Raw genomic sequence first — 24,247 nt, 5'->3', positions numbered from 1 at the left:
GGCTTGTGTGTGGGCCCAGCTCTGCGCCCTGCGCCCTGCGCCATCATGCAGGGGGGAGCCGCCACCGTGTCTCTCAGGGTTGGCTGTATGCTCTTGGAGCCGCCTCAAAGTGTCATCCACGCTGACCCTGACTTTGTGGTCCTGGGTGGACCTCGCATGGTGCAGGTTAGACCTTGTGTGGTCCTCTGTGGTTGCTATGTAGACTCCCCCATCCAAGGCGGACTTAAGCCCTGACAGGGACGCTGCTAAGTTGGGATCCCAGCTGCTGCTACAGATGACGTCTGAAAGGCCACTGGGCAAGTGCATTTGTCAGCAGCAAGGAGAGACGGCCGTTCAGCATGGCCGAGGGGCACATTGAAAGTTCAAGGATGATACAGTGACGCCTGGCAGACTGCTTGGAAGAAGCTGGTTTGGCTCTGGTGTGCTTTTGGTTTGGGTTGAGATGTGATTCCAGGAACAGGCTGCGTGCCTCTCCTTCAGCCTCCCTCTGGATGGAGAAGGGTGTCTGTCTTGCAGCCCACCTACAGCTTGTGGCAGCCCCTCAGGGCAGTGCTGCTCTTGGTCATATCACGCCGTCTCTGCGGAAATTGACTGTGAGGTCATGTAAGCGTTCTTCTTCTGGAAGAAATGACTCGCAGGTTGGTCATTGGGGGTTCTTGACCCTCCTTGGTGCAAATGCCATACCGAGCAGTGGTTGGGCTTCCCCAGTGGCTCAGCAGTCAAGAATCCGCCTGCAATGCAAGGGAGGCAGGTTTGATCCCTGGGTCAGGAAGATCCCCTGGAGGAGGGAATGGCACCTCCCTCCAGTGTTCTTGTGGGAAAATCCCATGGAGAGGAGCCTGGCGGGCTACAGTCCACAGGGTCGCAAGAGTCGGACACGACTAAGCCACGCGTACACGAGCAGTGGTTGAGGGTTTGTTTTCTTAAGTTCTGTCCGTGACCTTTGAGGTCGTTCCCAGCAAATCTGATAGACCACAGTGAGACACACCAGCTGTGGCGCCTCCACGTGCAGGAGGCTTTTGTTTCTTTGGTTAGGTGTGGCCCTGTCACAAGGTGTGCAGGTCTGGCAAGCCCAGGTCCTGGTGGGTGTGGCGCTGCGGGGGCCGCAGAGAGGCCCAGACCCTCCGGGGCTCACTTGGCAGCAGCCCTCGGATGAGATGTGGTGTGTACTCTAGTCCAGGGGCTCTTGTCACAGAGGCTCTCGAGTGTGTTCCAGGAGGCATGTACAAGAAAGGTCAGAGCAGTGCTGTTTATAGAAGCAAACACGCCAAAAATGACCCAGCGTTGACTGACAGAAGAGTGGGTGAACAAAAGCAGCATGACAGAAGGCGTGGGACTGCACAGGACTGAAAACAGAAGCGCTTCTGCACACGTCACCTGGGCAAATGTCAGACCTACCATTGAGTGAAAAAGCAAGAGCAGAGGAGTATTGACAGTATAGTATCCCTTAAGTTAGCTTCACAAACCTACTCATTAAACTCTACTTACAGATCTAAACTAGCATAAAAAGTAAGGCGTGATGAGCACAAAATTCAGAATCAGCTACCCGCCGTTGGGCAGGAAGACACCATCACGACGGGGCGTGTGGAGGGGGTGGTGGGGTTGCCAGTGTTCTGCTTCTTGAGCCCCGCTGTCCAGTGGGACAGCCGCCAGCCTCTCTTACTGTTTCTCTGCATTCCAATAGAAACTCAGGTTCTTGGTCGCACGAGGCACATTCCAAGCGCTTGGCAACCTCGAGCGGCCGTCACGTTGGACAGTGTGGACAGGGAACGTGTCCATCATTGCCGGAAGTTCCATGTGGTGGGTGAGGCCACTGGATGCATGGATTTCATTCCTTCTCTGTAAGTTGTATAGACTCGTGTATGAAATCTTTCAAAATTTTGTTTTAATTTCAGTGCTAGAAAATCTCTTAGCACACACATTTACCAAACCTGATGTGTAACTTCCCAAGTGAGAAGTTGAAGAGTGGTCGGTGAAGTTACCTGAAGCTCTGCAGTCGTGTGACCATCTCTTTGGCACTGCCCCCCACCGAGATGAGTGACACACACGAGGGAGTGAGCAGGGGTCCGGAAGTGTGTGGCAGGTGTGCATGTGTCGCACACGTCTGTGTGTGGCGTGTTGGTAGGATCACCCTAACATAGCTGCCACCCCTGTGTCCACCCACTCTGCCGTCACTGGTCGTCATGGTGCTTTATCTGCTCTCAGGTGCATAGTTGGAGTGCCCTTCCAAACCTCCTGAAACCTGTGCGAAAGGCTTTGTTGCTAAGCTGTTGTTTCAAGGCAGAGACGACAAGCAGCCTCCAAGTCGAAGCCTGTCCTCATTTGTGCTGCCCTTGATTTCCAAACTTGAGGAGGTTGGTTGTCATGACAAAGAACCTGCTCTTTCCGCTTGATTTATCGCATCTTGTGCTAGAGGTGGCTGTCTGTGGCTGTTAAGTACTCCAAGGAGGGAAATTTATTGGTAGATACGCACTTTCTTTATGTACTGATGTGGACTCCCAGCTGCCCCGGGACAGCCAGAGCCTGTTGCCGTGTACTTCCTGGGTGGCTCTGGCTGCTCTCTGGCAAAGGTGTCCTTACCTGGCCGCTCGGTCATAATCGGGGGTTGAGGGGGGCCTCCACACCCTGTTTGCCTACCCTGGTTCTGCCCTGGTCCTGATGGCAGAGAGTGAAACTGGCCATCCCTCAGCCCCATGCCTACCCGTATGTAATAGCTATGCAGGGCAGCAGGCTGGAGGAGGAGGAGGAGGAAGCTGGCTTGCCCAGTCTGTGTCTCTGAAGATCTTTGACCACCAAAGAAACCACGCATCCTGCCTATACTTCCCCGTTTGTGTCTGCTTCTCTTGCCCTGCTTTCGGTCTTACTCACCAGGGTAGAAGTCACACCCAAGCATCTGACTTGGGAACCTGTCTGGAGAAGGATGTGCTGTGACGTTGGGGATGCTGAGGCCAGCGTTCTAAGGAGCAGGTGGGGGCAGGAAGAAGAGCAGCCTGAAAGAGAGGCAGAGACCAGCGGGCTCCGGCCGGGTTGAGACTTCCACTCAGCACTAACGGGAGAAGAGAGGGGCGTGTGTGAGGCCTGCCATTCCCTGGGATCCTGAGAAACACCTTCAGTGCTGCAGAGTGTCCCGGTCTGACCTGCAGCCAGTCCACATCACACACTTAGGCACTGAGCAGGTGCCATGTGCCCCGCACATGGACGAGCACCTTCCTGCATTACCGCAGCCAGTAATTTAACCTACGCCACATCAGACATCTCAGGTAGAGCAATGTTCTCAGACAAAACTTGAGACTTAAGAGGTGCTGCTGAAGTCTGTTGACTCAAAACAGTCTGACTACAACTGCCCGGCCTTTTAACTACCCTGTGAATTACCGAAGTTGTTGTAAAGAAGCAAGTATAAACTGTGTGGGCCCCCCTGCTTGGGTGGGGAAGAGGAGGGGAGCCGGAGCAATCACACCATCTGCTGGCATGCTGCGAATCCCAGGGCTGGCGCCACCCGCGAGGACTGGTACCGAGAACCCCGGAGCTCCACGTCGAGCAGCTCCAGCTGAGGAGAGAGGCGCACCAGCCCTCTGTGGATTTGTGTCCTTGCTGGGCTCTAAGAAGAGCTTCCTGCAGCTCTGGCTGGTGGACAGACAGCTGCGAGGCTGGGTTTGGTTTGACTGCCCTTGTGAACGAAGGTCAGGCCTGGCTCCTCTCTCTAGTCCAGAGTGCAAGGGGCTCCTAGATAATTGCAAAGGGCGAATTGTGTATCTGATCCTGCCTGCAGCCTGAAGGTCTTTGACAAGAGGATTGAGGCTTGGCCCCTGATAAGCCAGCACTAGTAGACACAGTGACACGCCTGTAATAGAGGTGCTATGTCATTTATTTGGAAGGGTTTTTTTGTTGTTTTTGGTTTTGTTTTAGTACTAAATTGCTGAGAAAATTGAAAGGGAGTGTATTTTTTTATTTTTTAAATACACTTACTTTTTTTTTTCCATTGCATAGAATCATGTTCTCCCTAATTGTCAACCATTTTCAAGTATTTTCTATAAATTTCTGACAGCCAAAGAAGCAGTGCTTTCTGTGGGGTATTTTCTCTTTGGCCGATTTGTTCATTTGTTGAACTAATGTTTCCCGAGCATCTTCTCTGGGCTACGTACAGTGTTAGCACTGGAGACGCAGGCTTGAGCAGGACAGGTACAGTCTTCAGCAAGTGCGTTCTTGTTAGGAGATAAACACACAAATAATAAGATGGTTTCAAATCCTGGAAAGTGCTGTAGTAAATGAAGGAAGGCGGCTCGTTGGGTTGGTTGGTTTGTTTTTTCCCCCAACAGCTTCATTGAGATAGAATTCACATATCTGACTACACGACTCTTTTAAAGTGTAGAATTCAAAGTTGTTTTTTTTTTTTATAGTAATTCACTGGGTTGTGTAACGATCACCAGATTCTAATTTTAGAACACTTCTCCCCCACCAAAAGAAACCTCTTAGTCACCAGCAGCCGCTCTCCATCCCTCTCCGCTCCCTTTAGTCTTAGGCAACCTCTCGTCTATTAATACTTTCTGTCTCTAGAGATTTGCCAGTTCTGGACATTGCAGATAAACGGAATTATACAATATGTGGTCTTTTGTGACTAGCTTCTTTCGCTTAGCATCATGTTTTTGAGATTTATCCATGGTGTAGCATATCAGTACGTCACTTAAATGTAGTTTTAGGCCTTTGTGTTTTATTTGTTTTGATGATTGTGAATGGATGCTTCTTACATTCGTTTTGAATGTTCCTTGCTATTGTGTAGAAATAGAATTGATTCTTGTCTGTGACCTTGTTTATGATGTATATCATCTTGTATCCTGTGAGCCTACTAAATTTGTTTGTTAGTACTAGTTTCTTAGTGGATTGCTTCGGATTTTTCATATACAAAATTATTTCATCTACCAACAGTTTTATATCTCCCTTTCCAATCTGGATGGCTTGTGTTGGAGTACAAAATTGAGTAACAGGGATCAAAACTGACACCCTCGTCTTGTTCCTGATTTTGTTGAGAAACCAAATTGTCTTTCACTGTGTCCCTGAGGGTTTTGAACACCTTAGGTCTACTTCAGTCTCCACGGCCAGCTCTGAGGCCTGACGCATGTCACTTGTTGCAGTTCCCTAACCAGACATTGAGGAGGTCCACTCAAAAGGGCCTTCATTCCCAATTCTCATGTCCAGCCCTTCTGCGGTCCCACTGTGGTGTCTTTTCATCTTAGCCGGTTCCCTTGGACGTTGGTTAGATAATCAGATGAACTCTATAGGGACGCATGGAAGTATTTGCGTGTTCGTTTTCCACACCCATTTTGACTGCTTTCACCCTAACTTAGAAGGAAATTGCAAAAATTGAAAGGTGCAAGCAAAAGAGTTCGAATGGATCCATGTTTCCTTTTCTTTGTAACCTCAAACAGAGAAGGGGAACGATTTGCCTGAGGACAACACTCATTTCCACAGAAGGCGAATGAACCACGGCTTCTTCTCACTCTGCCTCTAATAGTCAGTACCTCCTCTGTTTTCAGACTCTCAGCGTTCTCATCTCTCCTCCTTCACCATGAAGCTGAAGGACAAATTCCACTCGCCCAAAATCAAGAGGACGCCATCAAAGAAGGGAAAACCAGCCGAGGTGTCTGTGAAGATTCCAGAGAAGCCCGTGAACAAAGTAAGCTGACTCCAGGTGTTTCTGCTGGCCTGCACCTGCTTTGAACAATGTGTTTGTGCTGTTTCTGAGTTCATGCCCTGGGGACTGAGCTTTCAGTACAGAGCACCTTTCCGGTAGCGCTCCACAGTTCCAGGTGGGGCCTTCTGTGTCCTTGTGAAATAGAAACTTTTAGGATGGGTGAGTGTTTCTCCCATTAATAAGAGTCCAGATCAGTTGGCTAGAACAGTTCTTTTCCAGATGTCATCCTCTGGGCATTTAACACAGCTCAGAGCATCACATTCACACCCCAGGACGCAGCCTCCACGCCCCTAGAGAGGCCCATGTTGCCCCCCGACACACACACGTAGATTTGTGATGTCCAGAACATCCATCATTTGGTTCCAGGGTCCACGCTCTGAAACTTGCTAAACCCTTGAAACCCAACTGAAGATGCCCTCAAACACCAGGAACCTCAGCAGGGCCAGTCAAGCCAGATGTGTTGCAACAGCTGTTGATTTTCATCAACCCCTTCCCTTCAGCTTAAAACGGCCATTTCAAGCTCTGTAGGAATCCAGGTTTCCTCTCTTCCAGGAGGCAACAGACAGATTTCTACCAGAGGGCTACCCTATCCCCTTGGATCTGGAGCAGCAGGCAGTAGAGTTTATGTCCACCAGTGCTGTGGCTTCCAGGTCTCAAAGGCAGAAGGTCAGTGTGATGCTAAGAACAATTGGGTTTGCCTTGCCTTCTACTGCAGAATCCTGGCCCATGGTTTTGGGGATGGAAAAAAAAAATTCTGTTGCAATATCGTTGTATTCAGTTGGGTGGCAACTGTGGGCTTAATTGTTCAGGAAACAGTCCAAGGAGCCATGGATAAAAGTCAAAGTTTATCCAGGCCTCCATGGTCTTCGGAGCAAAGCAAGCCCAGTGCTCACGGTGAAAGCTTGGGGATTCGGGGATTGGTTTGGGTGTGCTGCTTGGGTCCAACGGGTTCGGGGGGAACGGGTGAGTCTCATCTCTTAAGACCAGCTGTTCTTTCCTTGAGCTGCTAAGATGCTCTGGACAGTTGAGAAGAAGAAGGGCGTGTAAAGTGTAAGGTCTCTTTAAATGTCTCGCAAGACTCCTGAGCGTGATGAGATAACACAGAACCAGTGTCTCATAGCCAGGGACTCCTTTTGTGCTGCTAGCATTTACCAAGCCTGTTCTTAGCCCCACGCTCAGTGCTTTCACTCGTTCCCTTAATTCTCATTATATCCCTGGGAGGTGGAAACTTAAATTTTGCAGACAAGGAAACTAGGGCTATGGAGCAAAGCCATACAAAGAGCGGTGACCCAGAGATTGAAACACAGCCACCAGACATCACGTCGAAACTCTGACCATGTTATGTTTACTCTTTATGAAAGTTTATTTTTTAATACCTAAAAAACCTAATGCTAATCCCCACACATAACTGAACATAAAAACAAAATTAAACTCAGCGAGGTAAAATAAAGACAAGCCTGTCAGATAAGTAGATTCTCAACTCTTTAGTAACTGTCCGCAGTGTAGTCTGTAGAAGTGCTGTTACAGCCCCACTGTGGATTTGACGCCACCAGCACACACTGCCCTGCCACAGAAACACACGGTCGTTGGGTTTTGCGGTGTACTTCCTCTTGTTTTTGTGTTGACCAGCAGAATACCTTAAAATACTAGTTAAAAGTAGGGAAAATAAAGGTTTTCAGTCCAGAGTCTTTCACTGAATCATTTTTCCTGCCCCATCTGTTAACAAAAAGAAGCTAGAGAGCAAGAATGAAATGTGCGTTGTTTACCAGACTGATCTGAATTCCAGATTGAAGAGAGGAATAAAGTGCAAGATTTGGTCTGTACCACAATTATTATTTTTTAAATTCCAATCTGTTTAGCCGCCCCTTGGAGCTGGCTTTTACATGGAACACCAAGAAGAGTGTCAGTTGTCACCTGACGCTGCCCAGAGGGCCCAGAGCAAAATGGCGCGCTAAGCACTGTGTTTTGCTAGTGAACTCTGATAGGGAATTGTTCCAGCCTCTCACTTCTTGGCGTTCCCCGCCGCTTTCTTCTTTATTCCAAGAGAAATGATAGAGGCAACTTGACATTCAAGTACCCTTTCGTTAGGGGGGGCTCCTGCAGACTCCAGGGCACAGCTGGCAATGTCTGGAGACATTTTTGGTTGTCACAACCAGGAGACTGAAGCAGGTGCTACTGACATCTGGTGGGTAGAGGCCAGGGATGCTGGTAGGTGTTGGGCAATGCACAGGACAGCACCTCCCCCACCGCCCACAACAAAGAATCATCTGTCCTAAAATGCCCATGCCGTGGCTGAGAGACAGTTCTCTAGGAAGGAGCTGTATAGATCCTCCCCCAAGGAAGAGCATCCCCTGGTTCCGGGTCATCACCCTTTAAGAAAGGTGGAGTTTCCATGCCCTGTCACCTGCATGATCCAGAGTGAGTTCAAACCCACATGGACGCTCACAGTCAGGACTGGAAGTGTTGGGGGTCTGCCTGCCAGGGTGTGAGCGTCGCTGACTCTGTCAGAGACATCTTACCATAGCCTGTCATCTGCTGTCATCCTTAACTCTTACTTACTGTCTTACAACTTAATGTTTCTGTGTATAGTCTCATTGTTCCCAGGATGTTACCTGGGAAGCTGTAGCTCAGGTAGACAGGAATAGATTCAGATTCACCCACAGCTTACCGCGGGTCTCCCTGTGCCAGGCCCTGTCCTGGGTGGCATCACGATGTCTTCCTTCTCACCTTGACTGTGCACACAAGCTTTCACTGTTCCTAGTACACAGAAAGTGTGGGCTCTGGGCCAAGGTTGCTTAATCAGAATCTGCTATTCCCTTAATTTTATGAAATGCTTCCACAAATATTCTCCCCGAGCACCCCCCACAAGCCTCCTCAGCCCACCCAGCGCAGCCCACCTAGTCTTCCCATTTTGCACACGAGGAGCCTGAAGCCCAGTGGTGCCTTGGGATCGCGGCCTCCCCCAGCCTGCTGGCCTCGGGTGGTTCCAGGTCTGTCTGCGCCATGGTGGCCCCTAACCCCTGATGCACAAGGAAGTGTGCAGGTGGATGCCCCTGCCTCTAAAGGCCCTGGCCTCGGGGTCCTGGTTCCTGGGCCTGCTTCTTCTGGGTGTCTCATTGTAAACTCTTGACTGCTGGCTGCGTTTTGTGAGAAGCCATGGTTTTAACAGCTGGAGAGTGGGGGGAATGCACAGCATTCAGAGGCCACTGAGTCAGGGAGTAGAATCTGCTGGAGCGTTAATGGGTGAAACCCGACTCTGCGGGGTGTCACGCCTCTGTTAGGAGCCCAGGGCAGCCTGGTTTGATCTCTCTGCAAATGACAGGAGAATTCTCTGTTGTGAAATACCTGCCACTTTGGAGGCCTCCCATCTTCAGGTCAGCCCCTTTCTCCCTAGCAAACCTGGGGACACATTTTCTTAAAACATTTCCGGCCTCCTCCCCGTTTCGTCATGCCGCTTGAGGAGTTCTGAGGTGCTGAGGTGGCAGTGTTGTGGCCATCGTCCTCTTGCCCAGCCAGCCAGTGTGGTTGTAGTCACGTTTGATGTCTGCACGGCACCATGATTCCTTCAGACTGAGGTTCCTCTGAGCCCCGTGTAGGCCTAGGCAAAGCAGAGCGCTCTTGCCTTGAGCTAGAGAAGCAAGTGCCTGGCCCTTGGAAACGGACGGTAAATAAAGGTGTCAGTTGGTAAAAAGAGAAAAATAAAGTGAGGGCAGAGACCCCCATGCTGGGAATGGGAGCATGGTATCCTGGTGCTCTACAGGGCACCTTTGGGGTAGTGCACCCACTGAGAGGAGCTAAATCAAGTCTCTGAAAGTCGTCCCACTAAAGGGACTAATGACTTCTTAATTCCATCTATGTGGTTTTTCTTTGATAGTCCCATGAAATCCACTATTTAAAAATTTAATTTAAAATGACGTTCCTCGTTATTTTAAAAGAACTAGTGTTCAGAATCATAATCACTTTATTATGTATCACTTTTTAATGTATAGTTTTAAATCTCCTTTTTTAAGAAATTATCTTCTTCTTCTTGGTGGATTTTGTTTATATAGTCTCTGGAGCACAAAGAGCCCATAGGTGGGAGTTTTCCTCACATATACTACCCTTAATTTGCCCTGGGCAAGTAATTGATTCTACTTGAATAGATTATCCATTTTTGGATTTATCTATCTTAACGATTATTCTTGGTTTCCCTCTCCCTGCCAGCCAGCTGGGACCTGGGTTGTTGACCTCAGGGTCAGTGTAAGGAGTGTGTTTACCCACTGACCGTGGATTCAAGGGACCCCCCAGTCAAAGAGGAAAGACTTGGGTGTGGGAATGTGAATGCTGGGAGGTCCAGGGCTCTGTGTTTTTATTTTCTTCCTTGGTGAGCTTTCCTCAGGAGCAGAGATACTCTGAATGCTGTTAGCGGTTGTGGCAGGAGCAGTGCCTGAATTTCTGCTGTCTGTCCAGTTCCTCACCCTTTCACCCCAGGGCTTCCAGGTCCTTTGGGAGAGCCATCTCATCTCATTGAGAGGGCACTGCGTCTGCAGGTCAAATGTGGAAATCCAACAAGGAGTCCTGGAGAATGGGCTTTGAGCACTAATGCCTCTGACCAGTCTCACACAGCCCCCAGGACCTTGAAAGGCCTGGGGTTTCTCAGTTTGATTTCCTGGATAGACGTGCACAGTACCCAAGCATCCTACAGCCATCAGCAAATCAGTCCTCACTATACTTGCTGAGATTAGCAGTGATAGTTCCGTGTAGTGGAGGAGGAGACCCCGGGCGAGTCTGTCTCTGTCTAGGAAGGGACTTAAGAATACCTAAACTGCTTTTCTCCATCCAGCCCCTTCTTCTGCCCCAAGTCTGGCCTCTGTATCCTGATCGCAGTCCTTAGGGAAACAATTTGACTTAGTTTCTGCAGCAAGAAGCCCTTTCCAGTGGCATCAATCTCAAAGTGGTCTACAGGAAATTTTATTTATTTCTTTTAAAAGTCACTCCCTTTAATCTCTCTCCTCCCTCCTTATGCTTAACATTTCCTTTCAGAACCTGAGCTGGCTGGAGGAGAAAGAGAAGGAAGTTGTCAGTGCCTTGCGCTACTTTAAGACCATTGTGGACAAAATGGCTATTGATAAGAAGGTCCTGGAGATGCTCCCAGGGTCCGCCAGCAAGGTGCTGGAGGCCATCTTACCCCTGGTGCAGAGCGACCCTCGAATTCAGCACAGGTGAGTTGCTGTGGGGTGTGTTACAGCTGTGGAGGCATAGCAGCACCTTGGTTTGGGGGCCATTCACACCCAACGTTTCTGCGAACAGCAAGGAGTGCCAGGAGGAAAAGGAGCCCTCCAGCCCCTGCCCCCAGCCTTGCCCCGTGGTCGCCACCTGGCTTTCTCCCAAGGTTGAGGTCACTGTTACTCACGAGGCCTCGACACTGAGGAAGCACACCACCGCTGCTGGGGGGTGGCCTCCGGGTAAGCCTGGGGTTCCTTTTTCATACTGGCTGGCTCATTGGCAATCATCCTATTGATTCAGACACATTTTCCCCAGTTCCCTGTGTTAACCATAGTTTATTGTGACACCAAATCCTGCCAGTATTTAGCTGCTTAGAGATCTTGACCGCTTACATTATTAAGCCAAAAAAGGCAGAGAGGAATCCCAGTAGAGCATGGACTAGTGAAACCTTGAGTTGTATCAAGCCAGGTCCTCCCAGACGGCGGCTGGATTCATTGGAAGCCAGGTACGGGGATGGAGTCAGCTTTTGTTGGGTAGTGCTTCTTTTTTTGCTAGAGTTCATTTTCCTCTGAAAGGTTAGTCAGCGGCTTGCCTCTGTGTTTGTTGTTAACCACAGAAAGAAAAGCAGGATTGAATGTAATCTCCAGTGAGAGTCTTGCAGGAGCTTTCTCATGAGAGGCTGTCAGATGCCTGCTGGCTCTGTTTTCCTTCCCTGGTGCCTGTTGGGGATAAACATCTCTCTTTCAGTTCCCCAGGATGGTTTAGTGTCCTTGTAGCCCCACGGGGCTAAGCGTTTATGAACCGCTTTCGGACCTTGGCAATGAAGGGCATGATTTTCTTCTTTTGGGAGATAAAGCAAGCAGTATCTTCATTTCCAAGAAGCTACCTGCCCTGGGGTTTCTGCTGGGCCCTGTAGATTCTGCTGAGCCCTGTCTTCTGCTTCTGCTGGTGGTCTTCTGGCTGGAAGCTCACTGGAGCCAGTTGGTGGGGAAGGATACAGTGTTGATAGGGCTTTGCCTGGTTCTGTCTTCATTTTCCACAGTAGGCTGCCGTCATGTACCCAAGCCTCAGGGGCAACCAGTTGCTTCAGTGCCTTGTTAGAGGCCCATGGAGGCCTCTGTGAGACAAGTGCTGTGCTTTCCCAGTAGGTCCCCAGTGCCCGGCTTGTGGACGGGCCTGGTGCGGCTCTCCTTGGGGGGAATGTGCCTAACAGTAAGCTGGTTTCAGGTGCATAGACAGCTTTCTGTGAAATGCTCTGATAGACTTCTCATGGGCTGGGCCCACCATGGGAGACTTCAGATCTGGTTGAAAACACCAACTCCCCCACTGTCTAACCAGGTGCCAATTTTATGGAAGGCGAGTTGCAAGAGAGTCACACTTACTAAACTTCCTGGGGGAGGAGACGCTGGGGCCAGACCTGAAGTCAAGGCAGGCGCTGGATGGGCACTGGGAGCAGGAGAAGACAACCAGAGGAACCAGGGCAGCAGGCAGGTGTGTCCCAGGAGGGAAGAGACTCACAGTTATGTGAGCAGAGTGTGACCACATGGGTGCCGACTGCTGGAGCCCCGCACCCACCACCTCGTGTGCCCCCCTCCCTGGGAGAGTCAGCATGGCCACCTTCACCAAGTCCTGTGAGAGCGCTGGCCCCGCGCTGCTGCCGAGCCTCACGCCCCCAAATGTCAGCCAACAGCTCTGCTGGGGAAGCTACTTTCTAGACATGCAAGCTCTGGGAGACTTGATCAAGTGATATGACAGTGGTCTGGGGTGTGTTTCTGTCCGTGGGGAGGTTTTATAATTACTTAACATCTATAACCATTTCCTTGAGGGGAAAAGAGAAATGCCTGGGTGTGGCCACAAGAAACAATGGTTTTTTCCCTTTCTTTTTTTCCTGGTAGTCCTTTGGTTAATACCATTTAAGGGATATTTTTCCTCCTGAAATTTTTCAAAAGCCAATTTATGATATTTTTATTGCTTTCCCTAACGTGATCGAATATACTCCCTCAAATGTTTCTGTCAGCTTCCTTCCACCATCTCATTCCTCCTGGCACGGTTGTTGGTTACATGTGTGTTAGTTGCTCAGTCATGTCCAATTCTTTGCAACCCTGTGGACTGTAGCCCACCAGGCTCCTCTGTCCATGGGATTCTCCAGGCAAGAATACTGGAGTGGGTTGCCATGCCCTCCTCCAGGGGATCTTCCTGACCCAGGGATCAAACCTGCTTTTCCTGCATTGGCAGGTGGATTCTTGACTGCTGAGCCCCCCGGGAAGCCTGTTTGTTGGCTGGGAGAGTGTTATCCTGCCTGCTCTGTGGGTGGGGTTCCAGCAGGCAGACTTTTGGCTCCCCTTCTCCCCTGTTCCCAGGGCAGTGGTGACAGGCCTGTGAACAAGCAGCTGGCTGCTGCTTGTGGGCAATGAACGGAAGTGTGAGAGCAGGATCCCTGCTCGCCCTCCATGTAGACGGCTTTGCTCCATTTTGGAAGCAGATGAACTGGTCCTCTGGACATTTTTATGGTACAGGAACCTCCTTCCTTTTTTAATGTCCTTCCTGTTACATTTAGACACAGGACTATTCTTCCTCCAAGCTAATGATGTGAAGGGTGGACACAATTACCAGTATTTTTAGGTGATTTCAGGAAAATGTTAACATCCAGTGCAGGTAGGAATTGAGCATCACTCAATTAAAAGTGACCCCTCCCAGCTCTTTCATCTAATTATCACCAGGTGCTTTGGTGGCATCCGCTCAGGCGGGGCTGGGAGGCCAGTCTTTGTTTAAAAAGGCCTCATCTGGGAGGAGAGGCAGAACTGCTAGGAGCACCTTCCCTTTCAAGACCACATCACCTATGATCCAGCCCCCAGGAAAGTCTAAAAGTTTTGTTTTATTCTCCTAGTCGTCCTTCCTAAGAGAATAGGTGTTACATTGAATACTCTGCATTTATATTATCCTCTAAAGCAGCCAAACCCTGGCTTTCTTGCGGCTCCTATTTCACATTTCTTTTCTCCCTGTTGGAACACGCACGGGGTAGAGTGAACGGCAGAGTAGGAGACCAGTCTCCTGGAAATTCTCTTCCTCCTTATCTGATTCTGAAGAGCTTCTTGTTCGAGCCTTGTTTGGTTCAGGTGTGTGTGTTTTTTTTTAATGGCTTTATTTTTAGAAGCTGTTTTAATCATCTTACAATATTATGTATTTTTCTTACAATTATATCTGTGGAGAAAAAGCATACCTTTGGCTGCTAATATCAGCTTCTTTTTTTTTTTTAATGGGGGAGGTAGCAGTCCACAAATTTTCTACACTTTTGGTCTTCTTCTATTGTAATACATAATATTAAAAGATAGAAAAATAATTCCTTCCATAAATCCTCAGGATAATTATCTTTAGTTATTTTAGAAATATGTGTAAGGTATAAAACATCTTCATTTTGGCCTCTACTCTACAATTGTTAGGGCCTCCGAAAGTACTTGGGGCTTGTTTTGTGTTGTTGCGAAGTTGATACCTCTGCCACCACCATGGGTCACCTCGCCTCTGACTTACCCTTCTTAAAGTACCCTTCATTAGTGCATTCCTCTGACTTCTCAACCATGGTTTATTGCAGGGGATGACAAAGCCAAGCCAATGTTAGAAGGAATTCTAGTACATTTCAGGTCTCTTTGAACTCATATTTAAAGGTTTTTCCTTGAGACTTCCCTTGTTGGAAATGGTGGTCCAGTGGTTAAGACTTCACTCATCTACTGCAGCGGGCACAGGTTTGATCCCTGGTCTTGGAACTAAGATACAAAAAAAAAGCTGTTCTCTAAAAGACCCTGCCTGCTAAAACACCACAAACCTGTTGGCTCCTCATGACACATATGGGTTTTTACTTTCTTAACACCAGAAATGCTTTGTATTGGAGTACACCCGATTATTTGTGATAGTTTCAGGTGAACAAGGAAGGGACTCAGCCATACATATACATATATGCATTCTTCCCCAAACCCCCTCCCATCCAGGCTGAAGCTTAGGTTCTCAGTGTGTCATTACAGAAAGAATTCAGTGAGAGACAAAGTGAGAGGTGAAAAGTGAAGTTGCTCAGTTGTGTCCTACTCTTTGTGATTCCATGGACTGTAGGCTACCAGGCTCCTCTGTCTTCCAGGCAAGAGTACAGGAGTGGGTTGCCATTTCCTTCTCCAGGGATTCTTCCCGACCCAGGGATCAACCCAGGTCTCCTGCATTGCAGGCAGACACTTTACCATCTGAGCTACCAGGGAAGCCCAAGTGATAGGTAAGAAGTGGATTTACTTAGTAACACACTCCATAGAGTGTGGGCCATCTCGGAAGGTGAGAGCAGCCTATGAGTTTTTATCTAATTCAGAATAAGAAGTGTACAACACTCTGACTTACTCGGAGGAGAGGAAGGTGGGCCATTCCTTGAGAGACATTATCAGAATCTCGTGGAAGATGTGAAGTTTGAAAAAGCACGTAAACTCTCGTGGTGGAATTTTTATACGTTATAGTTGAGAAATGGAAAAAAAACTTAGACCAGAATATAAAGCTCCACAAAATTTTCATCGGATGTAAGAAAATAGGTTCAGGGAGGAAAAGTGTATTTATTAAAAGGAGGTGCATATTTTATAGAAAGGACTGAGAAACCCGAGTCACTGAGAAACTAGGTCTGTGCTAAACAGAAGACTTAATATTCTCTTGAAAATCTCCTCCTGCCTCCAGCTCAGCCCTCTCCTCCTGCTACAGCCGAGTGTACCAAAGTCTCGCCAATCTCATCCGTTGGTCTGACCAAGTGATGCTGGAAGGCGTGAACTCAGAAGATAAAGAGATGGTGACAACTGTGAAGGGGGTCATCAAGGCCGTGCTGGATGGAGTGAAGGTACGTGCGGGTTCCCAGTGGGCCTCAGCAGGGACTTGGAGCTGCCTCACTGCCAGCTGTTGGTCTCACAAGAACTCGTTCCTGAACTCCTGAACATCGGAGTGAACCTCTTCCAGTGTCTGCTGTTGGGTGCCGCTCTGTCTCACAGCTGTTTCTGTCTCTCTGGTGCACATGCTCTTACAGCCGCATCGCCTTTGGTGGGCTGGGCCCATAGTTAGAAAAGCTGCCGGAGGCAGGCAGCCTGTCCTGGGCCTTGTGTTAAATCTGCACTGAGTATACTGCAGCTCTGGCTGGGCACACCTGCCAGCTCGACAAAGGCTAGTGGAAACTGTTTTTGCGTTGACTCTTAGCAAAACTCCCAGCATGTCAACTGCTACCATTTCATATTCTAAGAACTTCTTAGAGTATGAAAGCAGGATTAGTAGAAAAGCAGGACTGAGAAGAGTTAGAAGTAAAACTGAAATCTATGATGTAGTTTGTGAATTTACTACCCAGGGAAGTCAGAAATGGCATAATAGAAAATTATGAATCATTGTTAAGGTGGGAAGCAAAGTCCTTCTAAGGAAGGTTCTATGGTTCTGGAATTGGGGTCCAAGGGACAAACCCTAATTGAGAAAATAAGTTCCAGTGAATAAGGAGCAAGGCAGAATGTAGGGCAGAAAACAGGTGGGAGCCTGCAGGTCAGGACGAGGGCTGTGAGCGGTGAGCAGGTGTGGACCCTGCTGTTAGACGAGGCTGTGTGATATCGTGGAAGGAGGGCTAGGCTGGAGCCCAGTTAGATTTCACACCCGCGTTCACCTCAACTTACCAGTCTGTGAACTGGAGCAATTTCCTCAAGTGCTCTGAACCTTAGTTAACTCATCTATAAAACACATGTAGTTATGGCACCCTATATCATGGGGCTGTAGGAAGGATTAAATTATTTAATGCATGTAAAGCTTTTAGAACTATGTCTGGCATGCGAAGCACTCAGATCTTAGCTGCTGTTTATTATTAATTATGTGGTGCTAGAGGTGCACTTTGCAAATAGACCTCTTGGCTTGAAAAACTGTGGTGTTCTCCTCTCTAGACCTTCCTGTCCAAAATGGCGGCCGGGGTACTTACTCTAGGTCCAAAGACTTCCTTCCCCATTCAACCATGCTACTAGACTCCTAAAAGCTGCCTCCTTGGACAGGTATTCCCCAGAAGCTCTGGAGAGTAGAGTAAGGACCCCCTGATGGGTAGAAATTACAAATGGAAGGCTGAGAAAGTGTTACTTAACATTCCACACTGCTCTGGAATGAATATTGGAGAAGGAAATGGCAACCCACTCCAGTGTTCTTGCCTGGAGAATCCCAGGGACGGGGGAGCCTGGTGGGCTGCCGTCCATGGGGTCGCACAGAGTCGGACACGACTGAAGCGACTTAGCAGCAGCAGCTGGAATGAACCGTGTGGACTGGGGTGATCTGGGTGGCTCCCTGCTCTGTATGAGCAGGGCTGCTCTGTCTTCGGGGACTTCCTGGAGCTTACTCAGAGGCAGGCGGGACTGGACACCATCACAGCATCCTCTGAGAGTTCCCAGTCTCTTCATCCCCGGAACAGTTAGGCCCTGCACCACCAGCTTTGGCCATGAAACCTACAGAGGCAGACCGCGGTCGCTGCTGTGTAGGGCCTGGTGTCGCTCTCCAGACCTGGCACCTGGTCACACATTCTCCCATGCAGGCCTCCTGGTCACTCTCTGAGGTCAGCAGGACAAGTGAGACGTGACCAGGGCCACGATTCGCCATCAGGGTGTGTGCACCTCTGCCTCGCCTCGCCTCTTCCTGTTCAGGCTTCTGGAAATGCTATTATTGACAAGTGTTATTTCTCAGGTGACATTGTTAACGTTTCCTTCTACTGCATGATTATAATAAGATGTTTAAAACAAGTCAGAACGTCACAAATACAAGAGTTTCCAGGCATGAAGCTTTGTGACATTCCCAAGTGGATTTTCTTTATGGGATCATGAACACGCCACTGTCAGTTGAAAAGTTGTCTAAAAGAAAATTTATCGGGTTTTTTCAGATTGACCAGGATGAGAGAGGGGAGGGAGCAAGAAAGAGACACCTGTTGATTATGAACCTGTCAGTGTCTGAACTTTTACACAATTGTCCCTAAAATATTTTAAGCAGAACAGAGATTCTCTCAGTGAGGAGCTCGGGAAATTTAGATTTGTTTCTTTTATTCAGGAAGCCATTAGTGAGAATCTCCTGTGTGCTGCGCAGTGTGGTGGAATTAGGAAGATAGTGATAAAACTGGCACAGTCCCTGACCTGATGGAATTTACAATCTAAAGGTGGAAAGGGCAACAGCCAAAGACCCGTAATTGTATAATTAATTATAATAGGAATGGGGCTATAGAGGAAAATGAGCATGAGGTCTTACTTGGGTCTTGGGGACCTTCATTTTTCAGGGTGATCAGAGATGCTTCCCCAGGGATGCTCCCAGGCAGGCTGAAGCCTATAGGATGAGCAGGAGCTGGCCTGCGTCACCAAGGGATATCTGTGGTTGGAGTCAGTCAAGACAGCAGGGACAATCTGGAACCTGTGGTGCTGGCACTTGTTGTTAAGGTCTAAGTTGTCATAACACTGACAGTTGACTCCCCACTTAACTCAAAGGCCCTCTCTTCCCATTTGCTGTAGGAACCACCTCCAGCCCAGGACTTGGCTGTTGGAGGACTGAGTTTCTTGAGGTCAAACAGATACACGAGTTTGTCCTTTCAAAACCAAGACTCCACCTCTTCCTTGTTTTGCCTTTCCAGCATTCCTTCTCCTCTCAGGTGTACAGCTTCTTACCCGTCTCTCTAGACTCTGCTCTACCTCTTTTCAGATCCTCTTGGATCTCCCTGCTGAGTCCTCCAGCTTCTCCAACAGCACACACACACATTTAGTTTTTTGATTGAGGGAAAGAAAAAAGCCGCCTTCTTGCACTGACCTGGGGGAAAAACTTTGGAATACCCACAGTTCTGTCCTTTGACAGTCACCAACCAAAACTGTTCTTCTGTACCAGACTCACCTTGAATAAGGTGAATATTTTGAAAGAAATATTTTCCTGACTGTATGAGCTACGGGTAGATTTGACTAAAAGTAAATCCAAAATAATCCTGGCTTCAAGAGGTAGAACTTTATTTCTCCTTCATGTGTAAGATGCCTAGTGATAGGCACTCCAAGGCCAGTGTGGCATTTTCACAGACTGGCCGGGATGTGCTCTCCTGTCCTGCTTTCTCATCATCGTAACACACAGATTCCACTTCATGGTGCAGAATGGCTGTTCAGTCTCCATCAGTTACAAGTACTAGCAAGGAGGAAAAGAGAATAGGAAGTTGTGCCTTCTCTATTTGCTGGTACTTACTCCAAGGCCTCACAAACTCTCACATTTTATTGGCCAGAACTTAGTCGTGTGCCCGAGTGAAATTCTGTTAACAAAGAAGAGCAGATACCGTGGGGCACCTGGCTGTCTCTGCCACACTGACATTTAAGATCAGCCATCGCTTTTATTCCCTGTTCAGCCTATTTTAAGATTTTTTATTATGACAAAGTTTAGACATTTGCAAAAAGAGAACAGTGTAATGAAGCCTGATCTCAGAGCTTCCATGGTTGGCCAGTCTTGTTCCTTCCAGACCTCTTCCTGCCCCTCTGGTTTATTTGGAAGCGAATTTTAGACATCCTAACATCCGTTCCTCTGTAAATACCTTAGCACATAGCTTCAGAGCAGGGCACTTTTTTGCGAAGGGCCAGATAGATGTTTTAGGTTTCTGGGGCTGTGCTTGGTCTTTGCTGCATGTTGGCCTGGTGCGTAGTCTTTGTTTTTTGTTTTAATTTCATTTTTTTTAAAAAAGCATTTTTACCTTGAGAGCCTTACAGAAGTGTCAGGGTGTGTAATTTCCTCGGTTCTGTCTCATCACAACAAAAATTTGACGCGATGCACGTTAAAGCCCTCAGCGTGTCACAGCTCTCGGACAGTGTTATAGCTCTGTGTTACAGCGCAGTTTTATTTAGAAAATAAAGGAAAATACATCCTCGAGACGTGAGGGCATGCGGACCCAAAAGACGCCAAGAAAAGAGAAAAAGAGTGTGCATGCAGAGGAGAAAGACAACCCCCCCACACACCCTTTGGCTCCTCCTTTTATATGTTTTTTCCCTCCCCCGGGTCTGCCCTATGTAAATTGGGCTAGCCAGGAGCGCTGATCTACCTGAGGTCCTCACTCCGGCAGTCGTCAGTCGGACCTTCCTTTGTTCTATTTTCGCCACCGCCATTCTGGACTCCTTTGTCCTATGCTAACTACCTAACAGAAGCAAGCCCTTGGCTGGATTTGGCCTGCAGGGAGTAACTTGCTGTTTCTAAACAGTTTGTTTTTCAATTTCATATCCAAATAAATTCCACACACTGTTATTCATTAATAGGTGTCTAAAGTTCTCCCTTCTCTGTAGTTTTATCCTTGCAGCTTATTTGTGTGTGTTTAAGGAGGGGTTGTTTCTCCTGAGAGTCTCCCATACTCTGGCTTTGCTGATTACATCTTTACAGTATTATTTAACATGTTCCTCTGTCTCTCGAGGGCTTCCCTGGTGGCTCAGATGGTAAAGAATCTGCCTGCAGTGCAGGAGACTTGGGTTCGATTCCTAGATCAGACAGATCCCCTGGAGATGGGAATGGCTACCCACTCCAGTATTCCTGCCTGGAGAATCCCATGGACAGGGAAGCCTGACGAGCTACAGTCCATAGGGTCGCAGAGTCAGACACAATTGGGCGACTAACACTTTCACTTTTCTTTCTGTCCCTTGAATTTCCTGGAAAATTAGGCTGAATCAGATTCAAGTTTGTGTATTTAGAAGAATGTTTCTTGGGTGCTGCCCTGCAGTTCCTTCTAGAAGCATCTTTCCCTTTTTGATGTTAATAGCCGTTGATGGTTATTGCTTAGATGGTTCATTCCCTGGGGTTGCTAAATGGCAGCATTCTAATTCTTCCTGCCTTCCCTTCCTCATTCCTTAGCAGGAATACTTTGAGAGAGACCTCCCCTTGTCAGTCATGGTTACCCTGTGTTATAATTCCCAGAGAAGAGGCAGGATCAACGCTCAGTTCCTTTCTTTACTTACGGGTTATCAGAAAGAGTGTTTCTCAGCTTCCTCTAACATGACCCGTGGATTGAGATTTTTACTGGAACATTCTGAACGCAGGCGTATAAGCACACTGTGTCCAGCCCACTGCACGTAGGACCTGTAGTGGTGTTCCCGTCCCGTCTTTGAGCAGTGACAGCTTCTTCACATTGTTTCCTGAGTTCATTTTGACGTGATCCCAGAAGTCTTTGATAGTTTTCTCACTTTGGGGTATGAAAAGATGTTCTGGGTTCATCTTGTAGACTTGTGTGTGAATGTGGTAATAACTTTATTGAGACATAATGCCTCCACCATACACTTCACCCATTTAGAACGGACAATGTAGTGATTTTTAGGATCTTCTCTGCATCGTGCAGCCAACTCCACAGTTGATTTTAGACCGTTTTCATAGCTTCAGAAAGGAACTCCACACCCTTTGTACTGTCCCCAGACCCTGCCCTTGTTCTCTCCATCCCCCCAGCCTTTGGTAACTGCTAGTCTACTTTCTGTCTCTGTACATCTGCCTCTTCTGAACACTTTACATCTATAAATAGACTCATGTACTATACCGTTTGGCCTTTTGTGATTGGTCCTGTCACTTAGCATCATACTTTTGAAGTTCATCCATGCTGTGGCGTGTATCAGTACTTTATCTCTTTATTGTCAAACTGTACTCCATTGCATGGATACACCACATATTATTTATTCATGGACATATGGACGTCTCAGTTGTTTCTACCTTTTGGCAGTTTGGGGTAATGCTGCTGCTGCAGACACTCAGGTATAAGTTTTTGTGTGGGTTGTTGTTGCTCAGTCGTGTCTGACTGTCTGTCTGGATATATGTTTTCATCTCTCTTGGGTATACGCCTAAGACTGCAAGGGCTGGGCCATATCGTAACTCTGTGTTTGATCTCGTAACAGACCACCATACTGATCTCTAAAGCAGATCTACCGTTGTACGTCACCACCAGCGATACACGGGGGTTCCAGTTTCTCCACGTCCTCACCAGCACCTGTCACCATGGGCTTCTTTGACACAACTGCCTAGTGGGCTTGCAGCAGTTCCTCACTGTGCTTTTGCTTTTCATTTCCCTGATGGCTGATGATGATGAGAATCTCTTCCTGTGCTTACTGGCCTTTAGAGAAACGTTTATTCAGATCTTTTGCTTATTTTCAAATTGTGTTATTTATCTTTTTTTTATTATCATTATTATTGAGTTGTAATCACCTAGTACATTTCTTCCCACCAACCTGGTATCAGCCAGATTCCTTTAGAGAGCTCTGGTCCCCTTTCTCGGGGAATGGTGTTCAGAGACCTCATTCCACAGTTCCTCGTTGCTCCTAACTGACCACGTGCTAGTTTCTTTAAGAGAAAACATGTCCTGAGTTTATTCTGGTAGTTCCAGTTCACTTCCAGGACCACTGGAGTTTTAACTTACTGTCATCAAGCTTATATCTTAATTTCCTTCCTCCCACTCTGAAAAATCCGAGTTTTCAAAAATATCAACGTAATGACTCATTTGTCTTTTTCAGAACACAAACACAGTAGTCTCAGAATAACAGCAACCTCCTCCATCAGCATGAGTATTAGAAATTATTAAAGATATGTCAGAGTTATTTTTTACCTTCAGGTTATCCGTCAATTTGCAGTTATTTGAAATAGTTCTTCTTTGTGTGGCCATAGGGCTACATGGTCTGTCCTATGTACCTTCTATTTGCGTACTTCCTGTGTGCAGTATTCTTAGTATTCATTGCGTTACGGAAGCGGAGAAAGAGAGGAAAGGGGAAAGAGGAAGACGACAAGGTACGTATAGAAGGAAACTGCTGTGTAGGAACTGTGTGATGTACTTTCATAAGTCAGAAAAGGCATCATGCTGCTATTTCAGGTTCATTTCAGGTTCATACACTCCACGTTTGGGGGTGTTTTGTGGGTATGTTTTTTAAATTACAGGGTATCTTAAAGTAAGATAAGCCCTCCCCAGTCCACTCTCTGAGCAGTTCACCAAGTATTTTCTCTAGTAGACCTGCTGACATGAAGCACTGCACTGAACATTTACTGCTTTTTCCTTCTCACGGGTGTTGGGTGTGGAAGGACTTCCTATCCAGCTAGAAGTTGTAGCAGCAGCAGCTCCTTTGGGGCTGTGATAACGCTCTGCTTAGTTACAGTCAGGGGAAGGGCTTTCAGTGATAGAGTAAGCTTGTTCAGGGCCTTTTTGGGATGACTCCTGAAAGCTTTATTGAAGACACAAGTGCTCAGTTTCTCAGTTACACCCCTTCCCCATGCTGGCCTGGCCCCGCCTCTGGGCTGATGGAATATGAGCTCTCCTCTGGCTGCCTTGTGTTGAAGCTGCTATGAACTCCAGAAGCAGCCTTCAGGAGTCCCCTGCCAGCCCACTGCCCGCGGGCACCTTGTGCTGAGCACGGACGGGAAGGAAGACACTTCCTCTGCTCTGTTGACACCACGCCCCACTTAGGCTGGGGCGAGGAAAGTCCCTTTTTGTCACCATGGAAGTCTCACAGGGTCTGGGGCGCCCTGTGATGGCGTTATATCTCTGTAGTTACAGGAAGCTCCCCAGTGGTCTGCGTCCAGCGGACAGCTCGCCAGTAGAGGGGCTGTGTTGTGGCCGTAAGCTCAGGGCCCGGCGGAGACAAAGATGTTGACAGGTCGGGACGTGGCCTGAGCAGAGCAGCAGGCCCCCGGCTGCAGAGGAGGGCGCTTGCCAGCTACAGCATGTTTTCTTCCCATGTGAGCCTGGAGGGCTTGGCCTCCCCACGCACAGCCCACGTGCCCTCTGCCAGGCAGAGACCAAGAAGGTGAGAACAGATAGGAGTGTGTCTTACCTGAGCCCTGAACCGAGGGTCATTTCAGATGGAAGCATCTCTGTGATCACTCAGTATGAATAAAATGAACCTAGAAATGAAGCATTATGTATTTAGAAAGGAACTTTTCCAAATACCTTCTGGCTTTTGGAAACTGCTTTTCTGTGAACCGGCAGTTGTCTGATGCACAGCCGCCAGCTCTGGACCCAGTCTCAGTCGTCTCTCAGTCTCTCCTAACCTGTGCGTAGGAGGACCAGAAAGTCTGACGTCCTCCCAGAAATCTGGCTTCAGTGGAGGGCATAGGGCTTTCATTGGGGTTGAGGGTGTTAGGACAGTTGCCAAGGACGCGCCCATTCTAAGGGCACTCTTACTACCTGTGAGCATGAAGGCCTACTGGCCAGCCTGTCTGGGCTGGAGGGCATGGTGACCATGCCCCTCACCTGCGGCTCTGGGCCTGGGCCTGGCGGGGTGGGGGCCGGGGGCGCCAGGCTCTGCCTTGGTCTGGAATGCGGGTGCACACTTGCACACGTGTGCTATCTTCAATGATTCTGTTGCTGTTGTTCATTAG

The 24,247-nt window shown here is 48.2% G+C and overlaps 1 protein-coding gene across 9 annotated transcripts in view; it reads left to right on the top strand.

Moving 5' to 3' along the window:
• Positions 1-24,247, top strand: part of RAPGEF1 (Rap guanine nucleotide exchange factor 1) — a 137,093-nt gene that overhangs the window by 66,093 nt on the left and 46,753 nt on the right. For 8 of the 9 annotated variants that reach the window (XM_027556628.1, XM_027556620.1, XM_027556621.1 and 5 more), the window contains exons 2-5: positions 5,532-5,671; positions 6,242-6,355; positions 10,712-10,890; positions 15,593-15,749. In XM_027556628.1, coding sequence (XP_027412429.1) covers positions 5,532-5,671; positions 6,242-6,355; positions 10,712-10,890; positions 15,593-15,749 — 590 coding nt within the window. The remainder of the gene's footprint in view (positions 1-5,531; positions 5,672-6,241; positions 6,356-10,711; positions 10,891-15,592; positions 15,750-24,247) is intronic. The other variant, XM_027556623.1, reaches the window with a different exon arrangement.

Source organism: Bos indicus x Bos taurus, chromosome 11, assembly GCF_003369695.1.
Source record: "Bos indicus x Bos taurus breed Angus x Brahman F1 hybrid chromosome 11, Bos_hybrid_MaternalHap_v2.0, whole genome shotgun sequence".
NCBI classification, from domain to species: domain Eukaryota; kingdom Metazoa; phylum Chordata; class Mammalia; order Artiodactyla; family Bovidae; genus Bos; species Bos indicus x Bos taurus.
This window is presented reverse-complemented; position numbering and strand designations above follow the sequence as displayed.